The sequence below is a fragment of the Tauraco erythrolophus genome, chromosome 7, assembly GCF_009769465.1.
Source record: "Tauraco erythrolophus isolate bTauEry1 chromosome 7, bTauEry1.pri, whole genome shotgun sequence".
NCBI classification, from domain to species: domain Eukaryota; kingdom Metazoa; phylum Chordata; class Aves; order Musophagiformes; family Musophagidae; genus Tauraco; species Tauraco erythrolophus.
Window position 1 is genome coordinate 59,597,924 of NC_141471.1, and position 25,665 is coordinate 59,623,588.

Below are 25,665 nucleotides of genomic sequence, written 5' to 3' on the forward strand. Positions count from 1 at the left end.
GAAGGTGGATTAGATCACACAGCTCTGTGGGAAGGGACTAAAAATAAACTGCAGTATTATCATTAAGAGCTGCTTTACAAACATAGTTACTGATCTCCTTGTGATGAGCACTTGCCAGAGACATACGGAGAACGCACGCATAGAATCAGCGAGTCTCACCACGTGATGGGAAAGCTTGAACATAAGTTCACTTGAAACCTCCTTGCTAAGCACCTACTGACATAAACATACGAATAACGATCAGGAGAGGCAACAGCCTTTCTATTAATGAGTTTATGGGATGCCTTCCCATCGTTAGCACGTACCGTGTGGGAGCACAGCCTCTTCCCAGCTGTGGCTGAGAGGGAGGGGGCAGGTTGGAGAAATCCACACATGAACAGATGAGGCTCAAAGAAGATGATCAAACAAGCTCACAGCAGCTGTGCTTGAAAGTTGTGGGTGCCCACGGGAAGTCAGAGGGAATGCGGAGTTGTTCGTGGACGTAGACTGGCCGACAGCAGATGGTAAAACCTCAACCATGGTAACACCACGGGAGGGCCACAGCACCATTTTGGTACAAACACAAGGAAAGGCAAATTATTAGCATCCCAAAAAGCAGTGTCTTAAAATTCAGAAAGGTATTGGTCACAACAAGGAAAATGATACTTGCATTCAGTGTGTGCAGCGTACAAATTATATATGTATTAAAAAAAGATTCTTGTGTGAAGTGGCGTTTCGGGAGGAGAAGGCTCCAGGAGGGCAACTATCGGTTAACACCCCATGAACCAGGTCTGTACACGGGTGAATCTGTGAGCAATGTAGACACGGGGTGTTTATTTTCTTTCTCTTTCCACAATCAGAACATTATTATGTTGTTTGGTTGGTTTTTTTCTTGGGGTTGTGTGTTTTTTTCTTGGGGTTGTGTGTTTTTTTCTTGGGGTTGTGGTATTGTTGTTGTTGTTTTCCTGAGCTCTACAATTCAAGTTATTAATTAAAAAGTATTGTCAAGGGTGCTGTTTCACTGACGGTCCTCAATTTACAGATAACTTTTCTAATTTAAAAACTAATCTGGAGGCTGAGCCCTGCCAAAATACAGCATGTTGAATTCCAGTTAAGTGCTTAATTAATACAGGGGGGTGTAAACTCCCAATTTGCTCTATGGTGCAGGTACGGAGCCTCCCTAGATGACACAAACATCCAGGTTCAAGCAGCAAAAAACAGGGATATAGAAATGCAGACACAGCTATTCCTAGTTTGAGTGGTTCCTTCACAAAGAGTTGGCACACAATCTAATGCATTATTCCTTGTTCTCGCTCTTTATTTTAGCCATCATATTCATTTAAAAGTACATTATTATTATGCTTGTCGCTGCAGCTGGATGCTTCCCGTTGCTTTCCGAAACGCGTGCCAGGATTTTAGCAGCTAAACCTACACCATCGAGGCAGGCAGTTTCTGTTTCTGCTCGGACGGACAAAATTCCCATTGGATTAAGTGTTGTGAGATGACTTCAGAATTTGGATGCGCAGTGAAAGAAAGAAACGGATGGAAGTACAGCATTCCTGGCCTTTCTCTGGATAGTCTTCCTTGCCAAGAAAAGAGAGAGAGCTGAAATTTTTTAGGGACTGACACAGTTCCGTATGTATCACTTCTAGTTGAAATACATCCTCCGGAGAACGCTCTACGACGTGAGAGGCGAGTGCCTTGTTCACCTCGTCTAGCCGCTTCGCTTCCCTCCTCCCTCTGGAGCCGGATGAACCCATCGCTCCCTCCGGCACATCAGCTCACGTTTCCTTTAACTTCATTGGAGAGCTGTCTGAGCATCGTTCAGTGCCCCGGTAATTAATTGAAAAGCCTCATCGCTTTCTCGCTTCAAAAGGCAGAGGATTTGGCTCGGTAGCGCTAATGGGATTGCATGTCATTTGTGGAATTTGCTTCATCACGGCGTATTGACTTTGTGCCTAAATCAGATTACTTTTATCCGTATTGATTGCACAGTTATAAAACCCCCATGAAAATCTTTTCATTAGATGTTATAAATCCCTCTGCTAACACAAAGCAATGCCCCGTTGTTTCCACTCGGCGCTCTGGTGAGCAAATCAGTTCTTCCAGTTTGATCACACGCTAAAGGCTGAAGTTACTGAGAATCACAGAATATTTTGGGTTGGAAAGAACCTTAAAGATCACCTAGTTCCAACGCCCCTGCCATGGGCAGAGACACATTCCACTACACCAGGTTGCTCAAAGCCTCATCCAACCTGGCCTTGAACACTTCCAGGGATGGAAGGATCATGCTTGAACACTGCCCCAGGGATGGGGCAGCCACAACTTCTCTAGGAGGTGACTTTTCATTTGCACTGTGTCACTTAGACTCGAGACTGGAAAACGTTCACTTCTCCATAACCCCGCACATACTTACCTGAAGAAGAGAAGACTCATGCTACCCCAACCTTTCTACAAGCCACCTTGAATAAGAGCTTTAAATAATTATACCACTAGGCTTTACGCAGCAAATATAAAATACCTTGATGACTGAAAACCTCCCATAGATTTCTTTTTTTTCACCACCAAATTTTTTAGTTATTACTTCTATATTAAAATTGTCCCTGGAATATTCCTATGCTAACAGCCACTTTCTGGCATCATGGTCAACGTCAAAAATGACAGTTTCTAAACAGCAACATCTACATACGGCACCGGGGCGCTCGCTCGGAGGGTGATGCCCAAGGGTGATGCTTATGAACTATCTTTTTACCTGAGGAGGACACTCCCCTGTGGAAACAGGCTGTGTTCTTGAAAGGGGCACAGGGCTGTTGTGAACCAGCTTTCCGCGAAACAAGGACAAGGGGCAATGGCTTTAAACTGGAAGAGGGGAGATTTCCATTAGATGGAAGGAAGAAATTTTTTACAATCAGGGTGGTGAGGCATTGGAACAGGTTGCCCAGAGAAGTTGTAGATGTCTCATCCCTGGAAGTGTTCAAGGCCAGGTTGGATGAGGCTTTGAGCAACCTGGTGTAGTGGAGGGTGTCCCTGCCCATGGCAGTTCCCATCTTATCGGAGTTCCTGCCTCTGCTCCTGCATTTCCCAGGATCTACTTTGCTTCTCCTGGTGCACCTTCTCATGAACGAGGCGAGCACATGGAATTAAATAGCCAAAGCCAAGGCTAACAACAACAAACGGAACTCCTGATGACCTCTGAGGGAGCGTTTCTTCTCTGAGATCCTGGTCTTGATCCTTCAAGAGGGATCTAAACACGGTTTCTCATGAATCCTGAGCACTAAGATTTATTGCTTTTTACTGAATAAAGGATGGGCTGTGTGGGCCCAAGGGTTTTCTACCGCGTAACGCCCCTCCCCTTCTCCTGCAGGGTGATCTGTCACCTTTGTCACACCCATGGGAGGAGGCTATCTTCTTGCCTTTGCTCCTGCTCATCTTTTATTACATGTTTGACTAATTATTTTTGCTGTCAGATAGTCTAACTCTTAAAATATTAGAGCAATTATTTTCAGCTTTTACTTTGTCGTGAAGGTTGCCACTTCTCTTCCAGACCTGAAGGACTTATGCCTTAAAAGAGAGGTCTGATATTTTTCCAAAGTATTTTCATTCCTGTTGCCCTGATAAAAGACACCACCTCTCCTCACACCTTCCTTTCTCCCAGGAAAATCTCCCCTTTGTTTCAGCATGACGCGTATCAGGCCCTTCTTCCGTCACCCAGGACACGATGTGTTCCTCTCCACGTTCCAAGTTCAAGCAGGGCCAATGGCCCCAAACCAACGTCGGGAGGCAGGACCGATTCCTCCAGCATCTCTTTCTGACCCTCGGCTTTGTGAAGTCCCTCTTCTCCCTCCAGACCCTCGACGGTCGTTGCTCCGGTGGTGCGGATGAGGGCAGAACCGGAGGGACACGCAAGAACGAGGAGGAAGGTGGAAAAATGAGATGAAGTCCCAGCTGAAGGCGTGTTTCGTGGCAGAGGGGAATGCCGAGGGGCTTGGTGGGACACCCCGGCGGGAGGACCCGGGTGGAAGAGGCGAGGAGCGGGGCGAGGAGGGGAGGACGTCGCGCCCTTTACCGGTGGGCGGCGAGTCCCGCCCGCGGCCGCCAGGGGGCGCCGGCGCCGCGGAGCGGAGCGCGCAGTCCCCGCGCGGCGCGGCGCGGGGCGCAGCAGAGCCGCGGCGGGGCCGGGCCGGGCAGCGCCGAGCCGAGCCGAGCCGAGCCGAGCGGCGGGGCGGGCACAAAAGCGCCGCGCCCGGCCGCGCCGCTTGGGAGTCGGCTCCGGGAGGGTGGGGGGGGCAGCGCGGAGCTCGGCGGGCCGGGGCTGAGCGGCTGCCGCGGGGCTCGCAGGATGCCGGCAGCGCGGCGGCGCGGGGCGCGCGTGCTGTGGGCGCTGCTGTGGGTGGCCCTGGCGCGCTGCTACAACGTGGACGTGGGTCGCCCCGTGGTTTTCCAGGGCCCCAACGGCTCGTTCTTCGGGTACTCGGTGCTGCAGCACTACCACGACAGCACGCGGTGGTGAGTAGCGCGGACCCTGCGCGCCCAGGGGCGGTAAAAGCGCGGGGCGCGGGCGGCGGGAATGCGGCGGGGCCAGCGCTGCCGGGGCATCCCCCGCGGCAGCCGCCTCTCCCGCAGCCGAGGAGCGGGACCCTCTTTCCGCGCTGTCCCGCGGGCGCGGTGGATGCGGCGCTGTGGCTCCGCGGGCGGGTTGTTGGCCGGGGCGGGGGGGGGGGGGGGCTCACCCTGCCGTAACCCGGGACCCCCTCGCTGGGCGGTGTTCTGACACGGGGGTGTCCGTGCCGGGCTGGCAGCCGGCGCTCGGCACCGGGAGCTCGCTGTCCCCAAGCGCCAGCGGTCCCTCGCCCGGTGCTCTGGTGCTTTGCGCGGCCCCGCTTCCTCGGGGGGAATCTTTAGCAGCTCATCTGCTGGATGCAGAACGCGTGTGGTACGGCAGACGGCAGGTCATGCCGTGCTAAACGGGAACGATTTTCGCCGCGGTAACCTCCAGCCGGAGCGGCGCGTTCGGCACTGACCGTGCGGATCTCTCCCTGCTGCGCCCGGGGAGGGAGACGGTCCCTCCGGTGGCTGGAGAGACGTTTCCAAATCAGGAGGCGTTCGTCTCCTCTGGGTGCCCGCTCTTGGCGTGAGGGACCGTAGAGGAAATGTCTATCTAACTTTTTGTAAAGAAAAAAAAAAAAAAAAAAAAAAAATCGATTATAAAAAGTTTGTCTACATCTCAAAAAATTATGCAAACTGGCAAGCTTCTTGTTTTTTCCATTGAGTGAAAAGAGCCTTGGAGCATAGACTGTCCCTCTCTTGTCTGGGTCAGAAACTCTTTGTTGGAGTTAAAACTGATTTCTCTTAATTGGACCTAGTTGATGTCATCTGGTGCACTCCTAATGTGAGTAGGAGCCACTGCTGCCAATAAACGTCTACAAAGCTTGTCTTTATCTTTTACGCTTAGATATGGCCCGATTACTCAGCTGTTGATGTTGGAACTATGGTGCTCTGTGATATAAATAAATGTATTCATGCTGGCGTCCAGTTCTTTAAAAATGAATTTCTTTCACACCCTCTGGTTCACAAGTAGTTGTGTGCTCTGCCTTTCTGCATAGTGGCTTCCATGGAGCATTCATTTTTAAGGGCTTATCAGAAGAATTCATAGAGGAAAAGCGCTCTGGGAGAAGAAAAGCTCTCAGTTTAAAGCGATGCTTGACTTGAGGCAGGATCTGACAGAGGATGCAAAGGCTGAAAGCGACTTGTGTTCAGCACAAATTGCTGGGGATTCACGGTGCTGTGAATGAAATGACGATCTAGTGGGGTATGGTGGCATGAAGATGATGTAATTTGTTGTCCCTTGTGTAGGTGTCTTATCATTCTGATCAATAACGTGAGTTATCTTCAGATAGCACCTGCTAGTTTTATACAAACTCCAGTTTTCTGAAAATGGAGCTTTTCATGGACCCTCACCTATGGTACCCAGGGAAGAAATGTATCTGAGATCATGAAATGTTTTTAAATAAATAAACTTCTAGCCCTAACACCCACAAGAATTAACAGCAGCTTCATATGGCCAGCATCAGCACTGGGCTGTCAAAAATCTTGATGAAGGGATTGTCACCACTGATGAGAGAGCTCCTCTTCTCATTGTGGAACCGGGGAGTTTGTTTTCATGGATGCTTCGAAATCCTGTGCCCAACAGAGGCTGGGCTGACAAGCTTGGGAGATAGGCTTTTTACAGTCTCCTGGGCTCTAGTTTGCTGTATGCAGTTGTGCTTTTAGTGTGTGCGTGCAGCCTAAAGGTCAGGGGAGACAGCAGTGAATTGCTCTGCTCTTAAACATATACGCAGCCTTCTTCCAGTTTTCTGAAGATGCCATCCTCTGTACTGGGTGGGCATATTCTGAGTGCAAGCAAGTTTTTTTACATACTGCCACATAGTTACCAATTTCAAGAGTTTAACATATTTCTTCTGGAAAGCTTAAAAGATCTGGGCCATCTTCCTTGACATTCATGCCATCAAAGGACTGAACCCTTGTCACTGCCTTAACTACATCCACTTCAACGGGGCATAAAAGCTTGCAGTATTATATAGTAGTATTTTAAAACCGTATTTGTGCTGTGCAGAATCTTGTTTCTGCCTCCAGACATTACTTTGGAGCATAGAAGTCTCTGATTTCTGGTTTGAATAATTACCAGTTGCAGGTTATTGAGATGCAAGATGTAATCCCAGTTTATTGGATGAGTGCAGAGGGAAATGCTTAGTAGTAGTGATGACGTTTTTCAGATTTATCAGGTTTTTGTGTGTGAAGCTTTTGCGTGCAAAGCTATAGAGCTATTTCCCTAACTGGCTGGGTGATTCCACCCCCCCCCCCCCCTTTCTCTTTCAAATGTGATATTCTGGGGAAAAAGTTGAAGTCTTATGGGGAATTTGTAGTAAAAATGTTTTTTATTCATCCCATTGTGGTATATAGCTCCTCTTAATAGTCATAGGGTTATTGTTTGGTTTTGTGCATTAGTTTTCTTCTCCGCTTTGTAGCTTTTCCTTGCACAAAGAAGAGTTATAGTTTCAGTTTTTCAGACAGTAATATTGTGGGTATTCGTGGCTTGCCTGGTGATCGGTGCACTATGTGAGCCTGCAAAAATGTGACTGATCATATCTGAGGCTGACAGGGCTCCTGCCTGTCTAAAATGATTTAATATGTTAATATGCTCTCAAGCATTTGAGAGTGTTGTCGTGATAGTTCAGGGCTTCTTGCTCTGAATGTTGGGGCTTGATATTCACCTAATGTACTTCTGATTGTGAGAGCTGCTTAGCTGAAGTGTGTTCTTCTCAGCAGCCTATCAATGTGTGTCTACGTACATATATGTGTGTCTGTGTATATATAGTCACTGTTCCATATTAAAATTGTATCTGTAATTGCTGGATCTTCAACTTCAGTGGTTCAGCTGTTTGTTTTCCAGCACCCCAAAGGCACCCATCTATATTATCTGCCATAGGCCTGCAGGTGTCCAGGCAACCGATCCAGGGTTTGGTGATTCTTGAGGATTTATGTGAGCCATATATTCTTGCAGGAGGAAAGAAAAGGGGGATATTTCGTTTGAAATACGACGTCAGATAAATGAATGAATGGTCAGGCTGCCACGTAGCCCTCGACACAGAAATTATAGTGGAGTATGGGTATTCAGCCTCTGCTACAATAGTGGAGTAAGTCAGTGGCTTTGACTTGTCTGAAATGGTTAAATGCAACGATGCTTCCATTTAGGAGTTGTTTTTGCTCAGTTTTCGTCTCAAGAAAAGTTTGTCACCACAGATGTGCTGAGGTTATTGTATTTCTGACAATGTCTCCTCTTCCTTCCTTTTGTCGGTTTTATGGTTATGAATCTTGAAAGATTTACCCCGTTCCCTGTCATTGCCAGGTGGCTGCTTGCATTTGGAGCAGAGACAAGCCGAAGTGCTTCTGTTCTCTGGATATAATTTTGAAGCTTGGAGTAAAGACTCAGAAAACGACCAAGAATGTTCCTTTCTTTGCTTTCCTTCAGACAGTTTTAAAAGAAACAATGTCAGTTATACCCCAGTGAAAAAATATTAATAATGTGATATCTCAGATCATTCTTTTTTAAAATAAGATGTTACTTTATCTCTCTTCTTTCTCTCCCTATGTCACTTTCTTGATGACATCCCCAAATCCCTCAGCAAGTCCAGGGTAACACCTTTATGCTTTCTGGCAAGATTATGTGGAGCAAAAAAGTAACAGAGTCAGTTTAGTTGCATAGTGCCCTGCTGTGAGTTTTACAATGAGGAGTAAGTCTGGTTTCTGTGCTGTTGCTTCATTCCTTTGGCCCTGCTCTTCACTGGATTGCGCTGCTGCTGAAGCATGAAGGCTGTTCTGCATCTGACGCTGGTGGATACGTGTTGTTGGTGCACGATGTACTTGTGTGCAACCAGAAGGAAGACGCGGGAGCGGACTGACCCCGTGGAGGCTGGGTGTTGTGTTAATGATGCTGTGTTGCATAAATGATGTAGTGGTGCTGTAGGTGCTGCTGTGGTGTTTTGGGGAACCTGGGCTTACTGTTGTTGGTCACAGGTCACATCCATCTCTGTCCATACAAGGGCATTTAGTGATAGGACAAGGAGCAATGGCTTTAAACTGAAAGACAGGAGATTTAGATTAGATTTAAGGAAGAAAATGTTTTACAATGAGGGTGGTGAAACACTGGACCAGATTGCCTGGAGAAGTTGTGGATGTCCCATCTCTGGAAGTGTTCAAGGCCAGGTTGGATGAGGCTTTGGGCAACCTGGTGTAGTGGAGGGTGTCCCTGCCCATGGCAGGGGATTGGAACTAGGTGATCTTTGAGGTCCTTTCCAACCCAAACCATTCTATGATTCTATGATCTGCTGCCCAAATAACAGCCTTCCTACTTCTCATTCTGCACGTAATGGATGAACCACTGTTTTGTTGTTTGGTTGTATTTTTTTTTTATTTATTTTATTTTGAGAGCTTAGCAATGACAGAGACCTTTCTGGTGAGAAGAAACTCAACTGGGATATACTGGTGGTGCACCCTCCTCTCATGCTGCTTTTGAAATCAGCAGCGGTATGTGAGGATATTTAAAGACTTTTTCTCTGCCACTTAACATTGCAGTGAGGTGAGGTACCTACACTCCCCAGTCCTTGAGCTGTGATTGCCTAATCGCTGCTGGCGTGCTGTAGGCCAATGCTTAATGTGCTTGGCATCTCTCCATGCCATCGTTCAGCTCGACACTTTCGTTCGCTGTTCCTTCTGCTAAATGCAGCGCTTAATTTCCAAATCTGTATGTCCCGAGGGTCAATCACCAGCGAAGTGATAGTTACTGTTCTGCAGGAAGTAATTTTAAGGAGGTGTGGATTTCCCTGTGGCCAAAAAAGCTTCTTGTCATCCATTAATATTGGCTGCTGCTGCAGCTCCTGCAATGTGTTGGTTTCTGGCCATGCAGCTGGGTAGTTGTCTTCACACAGATGAGGGCGTTTGTCCTTGATTACGTGAGTATGAATGCAAGAAGAGAAGGTTAAGTGGTCTCTCTCTGCCTGCTGCTCCTCATGTTGGTTTAGACCCCAACACTTTGTGCACAGAGCCAGTAGGATGTGGCAGATTCTTGGAGATTTCTGTGCACGTCAAGCAAAAGTGACCCTTTCTTCGTGTAGCTACTCAGAGATATCCTAGGGGCTTCCTGCAGAGTGTCATGGTTGTGATGAGAACCTGCACTCCTAGATAAACTCTGCAGTGTACTGCCCACATCATAAGCGTTTTGGCAAAAGGCTGGAGAACTGCTGGTGCTTGCTTGCTGAAAACCCAAGCGGTCCTATAGCAGCACTGGAAAACTGTACCGCAAAATTAGGCTATTTTAAATGAGAGCCGCTTAAACTAGTTGGAATATGTTGGAGGGTTGCCTGATAATAGCAAGAGGACAGGCTTGTACTTCTGCTGGCTGTTTATGTGTCGTCTGTGTTTACGCCAGGCAAGACTCTACAGCACTGAAAGGCAAGAAGACTGTAGTAGACTCTAAAGCTTTGTTTAGAAATGTATTTCTGTTTTGATATGGTACTGGAGAAAAACACCTCCTCTGGTTGCAGAGTTGGTTTGTAGAAACTGCAAAAGATTTCAAAGGTATTTTAATGTGTAGGGCAGACTGAAAACAGGCATTTGTTTTGCTTGATGAGTCCCAAAATATTTGAATGCAAGTGAGTCTTCTGTCCGGGTCTGCTGAAAAGTCTCATGACAGTTAAATAGGTGACTTTCTTCCAACAGTTAAGCTGTTACATACAGAGACTAATGAAAGAGTAAAGGGCTCTTTTCTTGACAAAGGAAATATTCCAGTCTCAAACCTTTGAATAAAACCAAAGCAAGGAGTATGTGGCAAATACCAGCTTGACAAACTGAAAAGCATGTGAACCAACAGAAACCCTCCCATCTTCCTGAAGGTAACGGTCTCAGGGCACAGGTGAGCATGGGTCATGCCAGATAGAACAAGAGATCTGCCAGGGTTTCACCTGCTGGGTCTAGGTGCAAGAGTGAAAGAATGAGACAAGATCCTAAGATGACATTGTGTGTGATGTAGTTGAAATATCAAATTAGAACGTATGGACACTCAGGACAATCCAAATTAGATTTGCTTTTGGCGCACGTCACCAGTTGTCTTCACTGGCTGCTTCCTTCTGCTTGGTCCACGTGAAGAAACGGCAACAGGTGTTTTCTTTTTGAAAGGTATATTTGCTGAAGACAGCAATATGATCTGTGCCAGTAATCTACTCAAATCGTTAATTATCAATTTTTCCCATTCAGCTTTTTAAAGAAAGCTCAAGAGTCTCTGATTTAGGCTCCTTCATCTCCATCTTGCATTCTGCAACCTTAATTGTATCTTGTGCCCTGATTGCTGAATCGTATTGACTTTTCTCAGGTTAAAGCAAAGCTTTTCAGCTGGAGGTCAATGTGGCCTGCATTATCTTATTGTTATAACAGGTCATAGAAGCGGTTTCTTGCCATTTGCAATCTGAACCCGTAACTCTTTAACCTAGTAATATCCCCCCTTATTTATTTTTGTTGGACCTTGTGAATGTCAATAAGTGAATGACATGCATTCATCGCCTGTGTAAATGAAATGATTGGCGTTTGATTTTCTGCCTGCCGCCTGCCTAGTGGGATTTCCATTTGGAGGTATTATTTCAGGCTCCTTTGCGCTCGCTTGCCAATGTGTGCAGGCTTTGTAGGTTTTAGCAACTTAAGTATTTTGGACATTAATTCTTCTCACTTGTGAAAACACGATGTGCGTTGCAGAGTGCAACCTCATTAGAGTTCTCAGAGTCATACAGCTTAGCTCATGAAACCTGGGAGAAAGCGATCACTTAATGTAGCAGTTTCTCTTCCTTTTGTAAACGTATTTCCCAGTGACACAGGACAGTTTTGTCACATCCCGCATCCAGGGAAGTGCGTATCCCAGCAGGAGTGGAGAATTGCTGCTGTCTGTTATAGACCAGACTCTGATACAGGAGCAGCTCTTCCAGGTGGCTCAGGCCAACCCTGGACACGTGCACGCCTTGTGCCTCGGGTCTGTCTGTGTGTACTGGGGTGGTGATGATGGGTAGTGGTTGGGAATGGAACTTTAAATTAGAGGATAAAGGAGAAGTTGTTTAAAATGGGGAAAACTGCCCTTAGTTCCAGCCCCGGGTTTAACTTCAGCGAGGATTTTGTCACATGCAGATGCTTTGCCCTGCCTCACAGTGCAAGGGCAGCAGCAGAACTGACACTAAATTACCTGGTGCTCCCCACTATCCTCCTTGGAGCTGCCTTCCTCCTCCTTAACCTCCCTCCTCATCTTCATGTACCCGGATGTGAGCTCACAACCAGGTGAGAAAAAGATTGTCCCTTTAATGAGGAGGTGATAAAAGGGCTCCCTGAATGCTGTGCTTACCCTGTAATCCTCCTCAAAAAGCATCCCTTAGCGCCTGAGCAGCTGCCAGCTTGCTAAAGGTTAACTGGATCATAACACAAGTGATTAAAACGTGCTCATCATCTTTCAAGGGTACATTAAGGAACCCTGTGGTCTGAGGTTGTGCATTGGTGCTTCCCAGAGACACTGGCTCTCATGTGGTATAAATAGCCCAGGTATAGTCTTCACAGCCTTCGGGATAAATGTTGGTGGATAGCAGCGCATTATGGAAGAGACTTGCTCCTGTGTTGTTGTTTGGGTGTTTTTGTTGTTGCTTTTAAAGCTGTAGTTACATCAAGTGTTCTGAGAATGGGGTGCCTCAACTTTCTAAGCAAGCTTATTAATCTTTGGCTGGCTGGCAAGCAGGCAGGTTCAGATTTCATCCTCTCGTGGATGTGCGTGTGAGCTCTTGTGGGCTCTTGGATTGATAGGGGTGCAGTTAAAACTGAGGAAAAATGGATGCAGCTGCTGTTGTCCGTCCTAATACTTTCCTAAATGCTTATGGGGTGGGGATGGGTGGTGGTGGTACTTTAAATGTGTTACAAGCCTAATGGAGATTTAACTTGTTAAAGTATTTGAGGCTTCACTGGGGGAAAAATGCCTTTACTGTGTGTAGTGTTTTCAGTTTGTGAGTCAGTGTCATCATTTACCAGGTTGCTGGAGAAAGTCCTTTTGCTGAAAGAGCTCTGGCAATGGAAACCTTGCTGCTGTTTGTTTGTTTATTTTTTCTTTTCTCCTGAAACTAATTACTTGTTACTTTGCTTTTTTGTTTCCAGGGTCTTGGTTGGTGCTCCCAAGGCAGAATCTAAATACAGCACCTCTGTTCAGTCCCCAGGAGCGGTGTTTAAATGTCGAGTCCATACCAATCCAGACAGAAGATGCACAGAACTGGATATGGGTCGAGGTGGGTATTTATGATGCTTGGGGGGTACAAACAGGTAACCAAAAAAATAGCAATCGTACCCCAAATGGCTAGAAATCCTCCTGACAGCTTCACAGAGGCCCCAAGACACTGAGAGGGATTTGTCAACCTCTCCTGATGGATTTTGAGCACTGATGGCAAAGGTGTCATGTTCTCTTCAGCATTACGAAATAGCATCCCACTTGGTGCTGGTGTCCTCCCCGTGGCTCTGCTCTCTCTCTCCAGTGAGCAGCCAGGCGAGGGTGGGTTTTCCTCTGCTTACCCTAAGCCTCTGTGTTTTCTCCACCTGCTTCGGTGTGCCTTTGCAGGGTGTCAGTGGGTCCGTGAGTGGTTGGGAGTGCTGCTGCCCACTGCCCGCAGTGCCCAAATAAGGGTGGGTGGGACCACCCCAGGTGGTGCAGTGGTGGCCGGTGATGTGCGGCATTGTTAACAGCGTGGCCATCTGTGGGTTCCTCCATAATGCAGCAAATCATTCCTTGGGTTTGCTTCTTGTGCTAAAGGAAGTAAGTTTCTCAGTGAGAGCTGTTGCACGGGATCAGGATCGACTTTGGTTTCTCTGATGTGCTGTCTGAATCAGGGGAAGGTGGAGTCCTGAAGTAAGGCTCTGATCTGAAACCTTATGCTGGATTCTGACGGAGAAAATCGAAGCCTTTTAATATTTTGGTTTTCTTGGTGACCAGTGTTATTGCTTTCTCTGCCTATTTAATAGACATGTTAGTATTGTTCATCTTTTCATGACTGAGTCAAGTAGAATTTATTTTTTGAAGCTCACATGTGTTAATAAAGTGTTTTGGCTAAATTTGTCCTGCTACTGTAATGGATACTGTCTCTCAAGGATTCGTGAATACTGCCTGACAGGACTAAAGATTTAGGCCTCAAATACATATATATATTTTTTTTAAGTGCCCCAGATCTCAATTTCAAGAGTAATTTTTGCTTTGGTTGCATTCTGCAGGCAAACTCACATCTCTCCCATTGACTTCAGTTGGAGGGTTTATTCAAGCAGAGCTGTGGACATGCTGTAACAGCTACTGACTGTTTGGGACAGGATCTGTCCTCTGCTAGGTATTTTGTGCCCAGTAAGAGTGAGAGCATCGCCCCAATTAATGCATACGAGAACTAATAATCAGGATGAAAAGGAAAAAAGCACTGTCAGGCAGATGCTTGATGGGCAATCTCTTTTCTTTTGGTGATTCTTTGGTGGGTATTTAAAACTCATTTCTCCTTGCCTTGCTGCCTTTCCTGTCTTTCTGTAGGCAATTCTCGGGGCACGCTCTGCGGAAAGACCTGCAGAGAAGACCGAGATGACGAATGGATGGGCGTGAGCCTGGCGAGACAGCCAAAGGCCGGTGGAAGTGTGCTGGTGAGTCCACTCTTTTCTTTGATCTCGTTAAAACCATTGCTGCTGTCTGACTCTAATGCTAAACACGTCAGGATTAATGTGTTGGGCAGTGACTGACGGAGTCCAGCTTCACGGGCAGCAAATTCTGTAGTCCCTTCCTTCAAGCGGAAGGAAAAGCGAGCCCCAGCCAGAAAGCTTTATTTACAGAGGGAGGACTTCAAAGCCGTCACACCTGACTTGTGTCACCCAAGGGCTTCCTCCTAAATCTGAGGGATTAAATCTTTGAATCGAATAAATAGAACTTTGTCTGAGAGGTACCTGCTAGTTTGTTCTTTTTGTCCTTTGCCTGTGTTTATGTAGGGAATATGTATGTGTCTGTTCTCCCTAAGCATATGTATTGCCTGTCAGAGCTTATTATGGAAAACGTAAGATGAGTCTTTGTGACCATATTTTTTCTTTCTGTATATTAATTTTCCATTAACGAGGCAGAAGAGTCGAGAGTAGAGATTACTTAGTTGTGTGTGGGTGGCCTTGTTGGTTTTGATACGGTTACAATGCACATAGACAGGTCAAGGAGAGCAGATGTGATCCTTAGGATGTGGAATTTGTCTTTGCAAAACAACATTTCCTGTGCTGGGAAAAAAAAAAAATCATAAAGAGAGCTGGGCAAAAACCTTTCTAACATACACAGGTATGTTGTAATCAATAGTTGTCTGTGTTCACATCCGTGGTTGGGGTTCTGACTGTCTGCTTGAGTCAGTGAGTCTGCAGGAATGTTAACCAAAATTAAAAAAAAAAATTCCAACAAAATGTTGTGCATAGTGTATGTGGCAGGCAAATTTCAAGCTCGTATCAGAGTAACCCTGACAACAATCTAGTTCTAAATACCACTGTTTGGGAGTTGAGAACTTGCAGCATTTCCCCATCTCTCCGATGAGACAGGAGATTGCCCTGGTACGTGGCACCAAACTGTCACAAAGCTGCTGGTGAGAAAGGTCTTGTACCCCGATCCCTGTGCCAACCGCCTGCGTAAGCCGAGTGGATAATGCTCCTTCACTCAAAGGCATTTTTCCCAATGTGTACTTAGAGTCCAAACACTCACACCCCAAGTCCTTGCACACCAGCTTCCCCATGGGGGAGCGGGTGTTTTCTATACGTTCCTGTGATAGTGCTGTGGTGTTTGATGGCGTTGTCTCTCTCGCTGTACAGCTTGCTATAGGGGTTGGCTGATGCTTTACTTTTCTTGGGTGTTTTACATGTGTTCAGCGCTAGAGGAGGAAGGGAAAAAGAGAGGCGTAAATAAAATAACACTGTAAACACGTACAGCAGAGCACAAATTAAGGCATTCACGCTACTGTAAGCAATCCATGTTTTCAAGGAATATCCGGATCTGTATGTGTGCTCAGAGTCCTGCGTGACAACTGAGGAGTAACTTGCACTGATCAGGATAACAGTACCTTGAGACACAGCATCCTCTCCCTTTTCCAGTCATTGGGCAGAACTAGATAAATTCAATTAATTTTTTTTAAGCAACACTGAGACATTTTTGTAAAAATAGTATCTTAAGAACAATGCTTTTGAGTATTTTGGTTCCAAGGGGAACAGGTTGCAACTGATGCTTAAGTGTCATCTCCCTAGACAGAAGCAGCAAAGGAAGGGAAAGCTGGTTGGCAAAAAAGCTGGGCACCTACCAAGGCTGGGGCTGGCTACTTGCTGGCTGAGGGGAGGCTACAAGAGGGAGAAATGTGGGGAGGCTCTGAGGGCTTAGATTGGGGCTGAGAGGGTAGAAATTTCAGACATAAATCAGGTTAAAAGCAAAATGTAGCTAAAGTAAAATGCACAGCTGGTGGTGGGCTTATTCTGGTGTGGCTTAAGTTGGTAAAATGTCTCCACAAGTTGCACTGATTCACAGAAGTCCTGAACCAGCCCTCTGATAAGATTATGCTGCTCTCACTGAGTAGATCATGTCCGGATGCTCAAGGATGTTTAAATGTCTAATTCCCATTGATTTCAGTGAGGTATTTATCACCAAAATGCTCTGTCTTAAGCTACTAATTAAACATCTGTGCACATCTGTGTGTAGACAGAGCCTGGAATGAAGGTGCACAAATTCCTTCATGGGTGGAAAATACCTGCCTGTTTCAGGGTATTGTTACTCTCTGTTTTGAGATCCCTTTTTAATGAAAAAGACTGATGACTTTCCCATAAGCAGATGGTATTTAATTCGTGTGCTCTTCCAATTTTAAAGATCAGGATTTCTTTAAAATGCAGTTGTCTTTGAAGCACCTGTGAGAAACTGGTGTTCTGAGAAAATGTGTCTGAACGTGTATTTGGAGCACTGTCTGCTGATTTTAGCTTTTTAACAAAATTACTGGCTAACTCTTGTGAGCAATGCCCAGTTATGAGTAGGAAGGAAACCTGCACATGGATAGGGGCAATCCCAAGCACTGATACAAGTTGGGCAGAGAATGGGTTGAGAGCAGCCCTGAGGAGAAGGACTTGGGGGTGTTGGTTGATGAGAAGCTCAACATGAGCCGGCAATGTGTGCTGGCAGCGCAGAAAGCCAACCGTATCCTGGGCTGCATCCAAAGCAGCGTGGGCAGCAGGTCAAGGGAGGGGATTCTGTCCCTCTGTTCTGCTCTTGTGAGACCTCCCCTGCAGTGCTGCATTCAGCTCTGGAGTCCCCAACATAAGAAGGACATAGGGCTGTGGGAGCAGGTCCAGAGGAGGACCATGAAGATGATCCAAGGGCTGGAGCACCTCTGCTATGAAGACAGGCTGAGAGAGTTGGAGTTGCTCAGCCTACAGAACAGAAGGGTCAAAGGAGACCTTCTAGCAGCCTTCCAGAGCCTAAAGGGGGCCTGCAAGGAAGCTGGAGAGGGACTTCTGGCAAGGGCATGTAGTGATAGGACAAGGGGCAATGGCTTTAAACTGAAAGAGAGTAGATTTCAATTAGATCTAAGGAAGAAATTCTTCACTGTGATGGTGGTGAGGCATTGGAACAGGTTGCCCAGAGAAGTTGTGGGTGCCTCATCCCTGGAAGTGTTCAAGGCCAGGTTGGATGAGGCTTTGAGCAACCTGGTGTAGTGGAAGGTGTCCCTGCCCATAGCAGAGGGGTTGGAACTAGATGATCTTCAAGGTCTCTTCTAACCCTAACCATTCTGTCATTCTATGTGCAGTCTATATTGTCAGGCATTACAGCTCTATTCACTGCATCTCTTCCAGGGATCCCTTTAAGTCGGAGTGATATCTTTGTAGTCAAGTGAAGAAGTCAGACTAGCTAACAAAGCTCTGAATTTGCAGTTCAGTGGCTTCCTGTCCTTGGGTATGCTATCAGTCAATATTTGCATTAATCCAAGAGCTGCGATAATGCAGCTGAGATTGCCAGCTCTTCCCAAACTGAGATGGCGAGAGTCCTCCTTTTACTTTTGTCGGGAGAGGAACCGGGGACAGTGCATTGTGATTTGGAGAGAAGCCACGTCCTACAGTCTTGCTCTTCCTAAATACCTGCCACATCTGTCCTGACTCTGTTTTTTACCGAGTGCTGTTATTTTTCATTTTAAGAGTTGACTTACTGACACATTTAGTGATATTGTGTGTGTGTCTGTAAAAAACCCCGTCACTGCTGCAAAGCCGACGTCCTCCTAGGGAAGAGCAAACCAGAAGCGGTCTGACAGTGGCATATTCAAAAAGTTCCTTGTTTGGACTCTGACTTTAGGTGTCAGGAGAGGGCTCTATAAGCACTGTGCATTCAGGTAGGGCAGTCAGCCTCTGAAGTAAAGCCTGGGTCTCTGGTGTTGCCTTTCCTACAGTGCAAAGCCTGTGGCTGCTGTTCAATACACGAAAGAGCAAAGTAGCTGCTGTTCCATTCATTATATTGCCCTAATGCAGTGTCTGCCATCCATAGAGACCTCTGTGTACTTTGCCCAGAAGCTTTTTGTATTGCTTCAAGGATTTGCATCCTTTCTCCCCTGTTCCATGGTAGAGCTGGAGCCCTCGCCTCAGCTGCAGCTGCTGAGCACCAAAGTGTGCTGATGGCCTCCTCATTGCACAGGGCACACCTATGGCTTCCATCTAAAAATGGGTATATATGTTGTCAGTTGTTTGCAATCACCTTAGGAAAAAAAAAACACCAGTCCGAGAAAAACACTCTGCAGCATCAAATTCAGGTGACTCATCTCTGTTCCCAAGACCTCTTCAGACATGTGCCATCAAAGAAGGAAGGCTGTAGCCGCTTGGGTAGCACATCACCCTATCTCAGCAGTGTTGAATAATGCAGGAACTGTGTACTGTAGTCCAACTAAACGTTTTTGGGAAGGTAGGAGAACCAAGAGCAGCTGTGGATGAGCTTTTCCATGGCAGGGAGACAAATGCTCTAGCTGCTTGGCTGCATAGAAATGAGTTTTGGGGAACAAGAGGAGCTGCTGAACTGCCGTCCATTGGGAAGATGTCAAATTCTGCAGCTGTGGCATGGGGGAGTGTAGGGAAGCCCCCACTCAGAAAACTGAGGTGGAGCTCATCTCTTGGAGCTACAGTTACGAGCTGTCTGTGGACTCAGGCAGTCAGTGGTAAACTGTAGTTTGTCTCAATACACAGCATGCTGAAGGCACAGAAAAGTGATCCTTATAAAAAAAAATAAACAAAACCCAAACTCTAACAGATTAGTTAAGCGTGCCCAGAATTGCTAAATTGAGCCCATAGCCTCCGGTTGATTTTGAACATACTTCTTATGCAGCAGCTCCTTTTCTTTTTTTTTTTTTTTTTCTCCTGATCCTGCTCTGTCTTTCTTGGCCTCTGCACCTCGCTCCCGAGCAAAGCCTCCTGCTTGTGATGAAGTGCTGCTGCTCTCCCCGACTCTGTCGTTTGTGCTCCTCTGGGAGAGATTAGTAGGTTAATTTATGTGATTCCCTTGCAGTTTCTGAGATATAAAATGCCGAGGAATTTACAATATCACAATCCTTTATTTATCTTTCCCTAATTTAAAAAAATACTCTTGGTCTGTTTCCGTTTGAGTTTGTATCCGGAGTTGGGGTTGACTTGACTGTCACTTTGATGGTACGTGCCTTTCTGGTACAGAAGGGCTGTGCGTGTGTGTGTTTGTGCTTACAGCACAGATCCATCAGGAGAGAAACTATTTCCTGGTTACTCTGAAAACGAGCGTTTCATGCGCTGTTTTTTTTTTGTTGCTGTTGAACGAGCGGTGCATGAGGATTAAAATCGTAACTGATCTTCCTTAAAGCAAGGAAGGGAATCCCCAAAGCTGCTCTTTTCGGGACTCCCCGACGTTTGGCTGTCGAGCAGAGTGCCATCAGAAGCATCCTTCTCATCACGAGTGGCAGCTGGTGCCACGCAGTGCGGTGCAGAGCTTTCCACGGCCCCCGGGGTCCCTCGTTATCCCTCTGCAATAGCTGTCTTCAGGAAATACGTGCTTCTCTTTGAGTGCTGGAAGTTAGGAAAGCAATAAATATCAGACTCTGAATGCAGCACTGCTCGCAGCAGAGCAGGCTTTTGCACAACTGGTTTTGCTCTGTTTCGGTTAAAAAAGTGAGAGAGTAGTATTACCCTTTTACGTCTTTCTGGAGTTAAGTATATGGGCAGGGGCCTGTGTTGACTGCTGGATTGAATTTTGAGTTTACTGGTGGTTGATACACTTCCCAGGTCCTTTACTGGTGGGTAGGTGACACAACAGTGCCTGATTTATGGAGTTTTTTCTAATATTGAGATGCTCCCACGGGCAACATGCTCACCTCTGAGGTGCTGAGGCAGAAAAGTGGGGTAGCACAAAGGGAAGGAAGAGGGAAGGTGTCTCGTCTGGGGAGGGATGGGGTCGAACATGGGTACCATGAAGGGGGCTGATACAAAGTTTCCGGGAAAAGCTGAAAGTGCATGGAGGAGATGATTTGTAGCATAGATGCTGCTCTGTGTGCAAAGGACCAAGACTTAAACGATATAAATTGACACATCTACACTGACTTAAGTGGCTCAGACGGGCTGGAGATATGGCCCAGCGTGTGCTCAGGTTTGAAGCCTTTGCTGTTTTGTATTTCATTTCCTTTTATTCCAACTAACCCCTGAGCATCAGGCGACTTGTGATTTGTCTGGCAGCCATGAGGTGTTAATTTTTGGAACAAATGAGCTCTGGGAAGGTGTGAACCAGGCTCTACATTGCTTGTATGCATGCCTGTGTGTGGCAGTTGTACTGAGCAACGTGTCCTGGGGAGACTGGTTTAGCTCTGGTTTTGCAGGGTGATCTTATTCTTCACTATGAGGGGAAAGGCACCCTGATCTCTGCAGCTCATCTGCACCTTGACTGATGTTGCTGCCCTTGTTGCCACAAAATCTCTGGCATTTTGACTTAAATTCCTTACCAGTAAGCATGGTCCAGCCCTTCTGTTGCCAGAAACAAAGCCGCCTTTCCAAGTGAGATAAGTCTTTGACTCACAAGTACATCCTCTGATGGGATAACTTTCTAATATGATCTTAGTAACCTTCTGAGTCTCGGTGTCCCTTTTGATCCTCTTATGTGTATTCTCAATGTCTTTATTCCTGGTTTTGCTCCCCTCTTCTGGCTTGGCTGGGTTCTGTCAGTACATCTGTAGTTAGAAAAGCTTCACTGGCTGTGGGGATTCATATACAGTGAGAGACCTTGAAATCTCCTGCATGGACCTTCTTGCTCTGAGACCTGCTGTTTTCCTAGTCCTGCACATGTGGAGGCTGAGGTCTGAGCTGCCAGGTCAGGCAGTGTCATGAGCTGCAGAAGGTAACGGGAAGAGGATACTCTACCTAGAAAGAGTGGGATGTAAGGAGAGGACAATGGGGTTGTGGAGGGAAGGCAACGTTGAAAGGTTCTGTTCAAGCGTGCTCTGCCTTGGTCGGAGAGCTCTCCAGTGACTCTGGGTCAATAACGTGTGTGATATGATCTGTTTAGGCATGTGCGCACCGCTGGAAAAACATCTACTATGAGACTGAGTACATCCTGCCCCATGGCTTCTGCAACATCATTCCGCCCAACCTGCAGCCCAACGGGAGGAAGCTCTTGCCCTGCTATGAAGGTAAGGGCTGGGGGGGCCGGGAGCAGGGCTCACCTCCATCACTGCTCTCTCATTTTACAGCTGCTGGGTTTTCCTTTTGTTTCCAAAACCCTTGCTACTGATATTTTTCTTTTTTTAATTTTTTTTGGTAACATAGGCTGCCTACCAGCACAGCTGGGGTGGAGGTTGGGTTTTAGATGAAGTCGGGAGAGTAGCGCAATGACTGAACGAGTCCTCTAACTTATTGTGTGTGGTTGCACTTTACTGGAAGAATAATACACTTCCAAACTGTGTTTTTGAGGCAACGCTTCTCTCTCTCTTAGGCGAATAATCAGTAGATATTGATATGAGCTTGGCTGCTCATGGTTAGCTGCAGCATGGAGTAAAAATCCTGAATTATGTTGCAATTGGGAACCAATTTGCCCGTGTTACGAAAATATTTTCATTTTTGTGTTGTGATTTATCAGAGGACTGGAGGAGGATAAAGGGCTGCTTGACACCTTGTTCACTTTGGGGAACTTCTGCAGCAGTTTAATATAAACCGTGTTCCAGGTGCCGTAAGGTGTCTTGGTCCTCCTTTGGATCCTCCGAAGGTCTGGGTTTGGGTTGTTCCTGTCCACAAAATCAGGATAAGGCCTCACACTGAGCTAATGCACTGCAAATAATCTGATATTAACTTGATGGTCAATGCACACGTGCGGACACGCTGCCGGGGCTCCCTCGGAACCTGTGTCGCTGCTCCTGCGCCTGAAGCTGTGGCGGGGAGGTGCTTTCTGGGAGAGACAAACCGCTTATGTTTTCATGTGCGTCATGTCTTCAGAGTAAAACTGCTGCTAATCTGACAGGATATTTGCCAGGAATTGCTAGAAAATAGAAATGTGTGGGCCTAGTACGCACAGACCTGCCAGCGGAAAGTTGGCAGGGTCGGTGCGGAACGATGTTGGCTTAATTTCACTCCATGCTAGAGTGAAAGTTGGAGGTTTGGGACTGATTTTTTTTCTCCCCCTCCATCAGACATGAAATCACAAAGTATCACGAGAGACGGCTGCATTTGTTTACTCCCGGGTCTTTTAGGTTTCAATAAAACAAGCTCAAAGAGAGAGACAGCCGCGGTACGTCACGCCGAGCGATTCGTTGTCTGAGCTTTGCTGTGAAATAAGATTGCAGTCATCCTCGAAACGTTTTTTTCCTCCACTTTCTGGAAGCCCCGTCGTTAACGCAGTTTATGAAGCCCCGTGAGAGGCTGGCGTGGCTGCATCATCCACAACCAGAGCTGGCTCTCGCCTAACTGGAGAAGGGTGCCGGCCAGTTGAGTGCACATCAGTCTCCGTCCGTCTGCGTGTGTGCACCTCGAGATGGGTGATTAGCTTGTGTAACAAATGTCTTGTGCCAGAAATGGAGAGGAGGCTGACCTTGGGACAGACGTACTTTGTTTCCTCTCCACGTAAAGCAGGCTTAATAATTAAAGATAAAGGAGGAAATGGAAATTTCCTGACTGGATGGTAGTGGTGTAACGACGTAGTAGTCTCAATCCATCTTATTCTTGTCCGGCTTCACTGAAAGGGCTGACAGAAGTCTGGAAGCGATTGAGAGCTAATGAGAAGAGCAGCAAGCCTAATAGTTAAATGCAATCTGCCTGAGTAGGAACTAATCTGGTTTATATAAGCTGGATGTCCATTGTGGTGTAGCTGGCGTACGGAGCCACAGTCTTCCAGGCAGTGCTTTCGCTTGGCTACTTTTCCTGTAGTTTTAATGGCCTTCCAAAAAAAGGGAGCTGCCTCTTCATTCCCCTGACGCATTCAGTTTGCAAAGAAGAAGGGTGGCTGCATCTACTGTGAGAAGCAGCCCAGCTGATGGGGAGAGCTGGGATGGTTTCCTACTCCACTGCGGTAGTAGTTGGTGGTGGAGATGGGGAAGAGTGATGGATCCTTTGGTTAGTAAATAAGAGAAACAGCATATGCTCACAAGCCTCGCCTCCAAAGGGATAAGCAAGTTTTCCCACAGGGTCCAGACCACATTTGATTTTCTGGGAGCCATCAAAACATCCCTACTTTGTGGTGCAAACCCAGTACCACAATGCTAGGTCGGAAAGATTGCTACTGTTTCTTCCCACAGTAGTGAAGCGCAGTTGGATAGGAAGGAAGAGGCTCCCAGAGCAAATGATAGTTTACCATAACTGTCTACTTTGCCTCCATCGGTGAAGATGGTAGATACAGGATTTTGTTGCACTGTGAAGCTTATGCTGTGTTATGGCATTGAAGTTTGCTTAGAGCCTTTTAAGGAGGTTTACTCAGAGAAGAAATTGAGGAGCGTTTGTTTTCACAACCATCACACGTCACAGCTTATCCTTTTTGTTTGTACGTTGTTTTATACAATCACTTCTTCCTCAGCCTTACTTCTCTTATAACCTGAGATCATCATGGCTGCAGAACACTGCCATCTTTTTCTTCTCTTCTTTGCCTAATCTATTTATTCATGGCACAGCTTCAAAGTCGCAGAGGCGGCCACCTCTTCCAGACTGAGCCTCATCTTACTGCTCTGCTATCAGCTGCTGCCACAGCAGTTAGTGACTCGTGGTCCGTGGAGTCGGAGGTGCGCAGCAGTCTGCGGGCAGACGAGAAAGAACAATAAAGAAGTGTGAAAACAAAGGATCCGTTCATGACAGCGGTTACTGCCTGGAGCTACGCGGAAACTACCGCATCCACTGTGTGCAATATCTAAACCTCATGCAAATATTGCTATTCAGGTGTGCAAAAGCTGTGAGCTGGCTCAGTAACGGCATGATTTTCTGCTGGTTGGTCGTTTCACTGCATGGATGGATGGATGGGTAGATAGAAGTGTCATATGAGTGACAGGTGTCACTGCTGTGCACCAAAGTGAAAGGGAGGCAGAAGCGCTCTTGTTTTTCATGCCTTTTGGGTGCATCTTTTGCATGTCCCATCCCTGGAAGTGTTCAAGGCCAGGCTGGATGAGGCTTTGGGCAACCTGGTGTAGTGGAGAGTTTCCCTGCCCATGGCAGGGGGGTTGGAACTAGATGATCTTTGAGGTCCCTTCCAACCCTAACCATTCTGTGATTCTGTCTGCTGCTTAGGAGAGGCAGACCAGCTCTAGGGAGGAGGCAGAAGTCTGTAAGGCTGGGACGTGACCGTGCAGGATGGGGAGCTGTGCTGGGCTGCCACCGTGGGTGCACAGGTGGAAAGGAGCCCTGTTTGGGCACGGAGAGGGAGTACACTGCTGCAGACAGGAGTTAGGCGGGCGGACAAGGAGGGGTGGTTTTGTGCTGAAAGCGTTATGCTGGAATCCAGGAGCCCAGTGTGTGTCTGGGCTGGGCTGCTGGCTCCCTGGGGAGGACTTTGGGTCCCTGTCAAAACATGGTGCTGATCTCTGTGTCAGCGGAGCTTTAAATGCTCAAATAGCCTCAGTGTCTGTGCTGTTTGGGCCTCTGTGATTCTGTTTCTTCTTGCAAAATGTCACTAAAGCTGTTTCTTCTCTGAGGTGTTGGGAAAAGAGGTTAATCAGTACATGCTATGTTCTCAGACTCCATAATGATAGGATGGAGTCTTGATACCTATAGGGAGGAAGGATGGTCATTGCTTTGCATCGTTGCTGTGTGTCATGCCACACCACTGTGAAGAATCCATTTATTCTTCTTCTGTAAGCTCTTATTTTTTTTCCTGAAAAGTATTGTCAGGTATTTATTCAAGTCAAAATGTTTTGGTGTCTTGTCTTCAGTTCACAGGAGCACTGCTTGTATCCAGACTCTGAATTTACTTGAAATGCTGCAATCTTACAACCAAAGCATAACTAGTTATTTAAGTGAAATGTAGGGCCATTAGTTTGAGCAGATAGTACTGGCAATATAAGTGACTTAAAAACTACCAAACGTCACATAAAGCCTTGAACATTGTGGAAGTATGAGATTCAGTGGATGTATCAACTCAGTTTATTATACAACTATTTAAACCACTAAACCTTTCCCATTCCTTATGCATTGCAGTTAATAATAATTTGGTTCATTTAAAGAGTAATTGTTTTTTCGTTGCCTGACAGTGAAAACAATAATGTGTGTTTCTGTTCCTTTTCTAATACATATATTGCTGGTGAAAATCAGCAGTGTTGAGCCCTCTGGTGTTGGGGCTTTTGTTTCAAGTTACTCCTAGATCTGAATTTGGTCTTTTTTTCTTTTTTTTTTTTTTTTTACAGTTGGCAAAATTATATAATAATAAAGTAATGCTGTGAATTCAATAAGCTTTTTGACTTGGTTGGAGAAACGATTTAATTTTTGTGCATGTATTGTTTTATCAGAAGAAAATCCTCTGTTTATCCTCAGAAATGAAGCAGTTTGGTATGTTTGTTAAACACAGCCGCATGAAAGTATGGATGCATCTACCACCCTTGAATAGCTGCCTCATTCCAGGGCTAAAGCTGCTACCGTTCT

At 46.5% G+C, this 25,665-nt stretch overlaps 1 protein-coding gene across 1 annotated transcript in view; it reads left to right on the forward strand.

Moving 5' to 3' along the window:
- The first annotated feature begins 4,318 nt into the window (after nucleotides 1–4,318).
- The window catches only part of ITGA9 (integrin subunit alpha 9), a 221,172-nt gene continuing 199,825 nt past the window's right edge, over nucleotides 4,319–25,665 (forward strand). Inside the window, exons 1-4 of the mRNA XM_086614754.1 lie at nucleotides 4,319–4,485; nucleotides 12,709–12,836; nucleotides 14,111–14,217; nucleotides 21,125–21,248. Of these exons, the coding sequence (XP_086470880.1) occupies nucleotides 4,319–4,485; nucleotides 12,709–12,836; nucleotides 14,111–14,217; nucleotides 21,125–21,248 (526 nt within the window). The remainder of the gene's footprint in view (nucleotides 4,486–12,708; nucleotides 12,837–14,110; nucleotides 14,218–21,124; nucleotides 21,249–25,665) is intronic.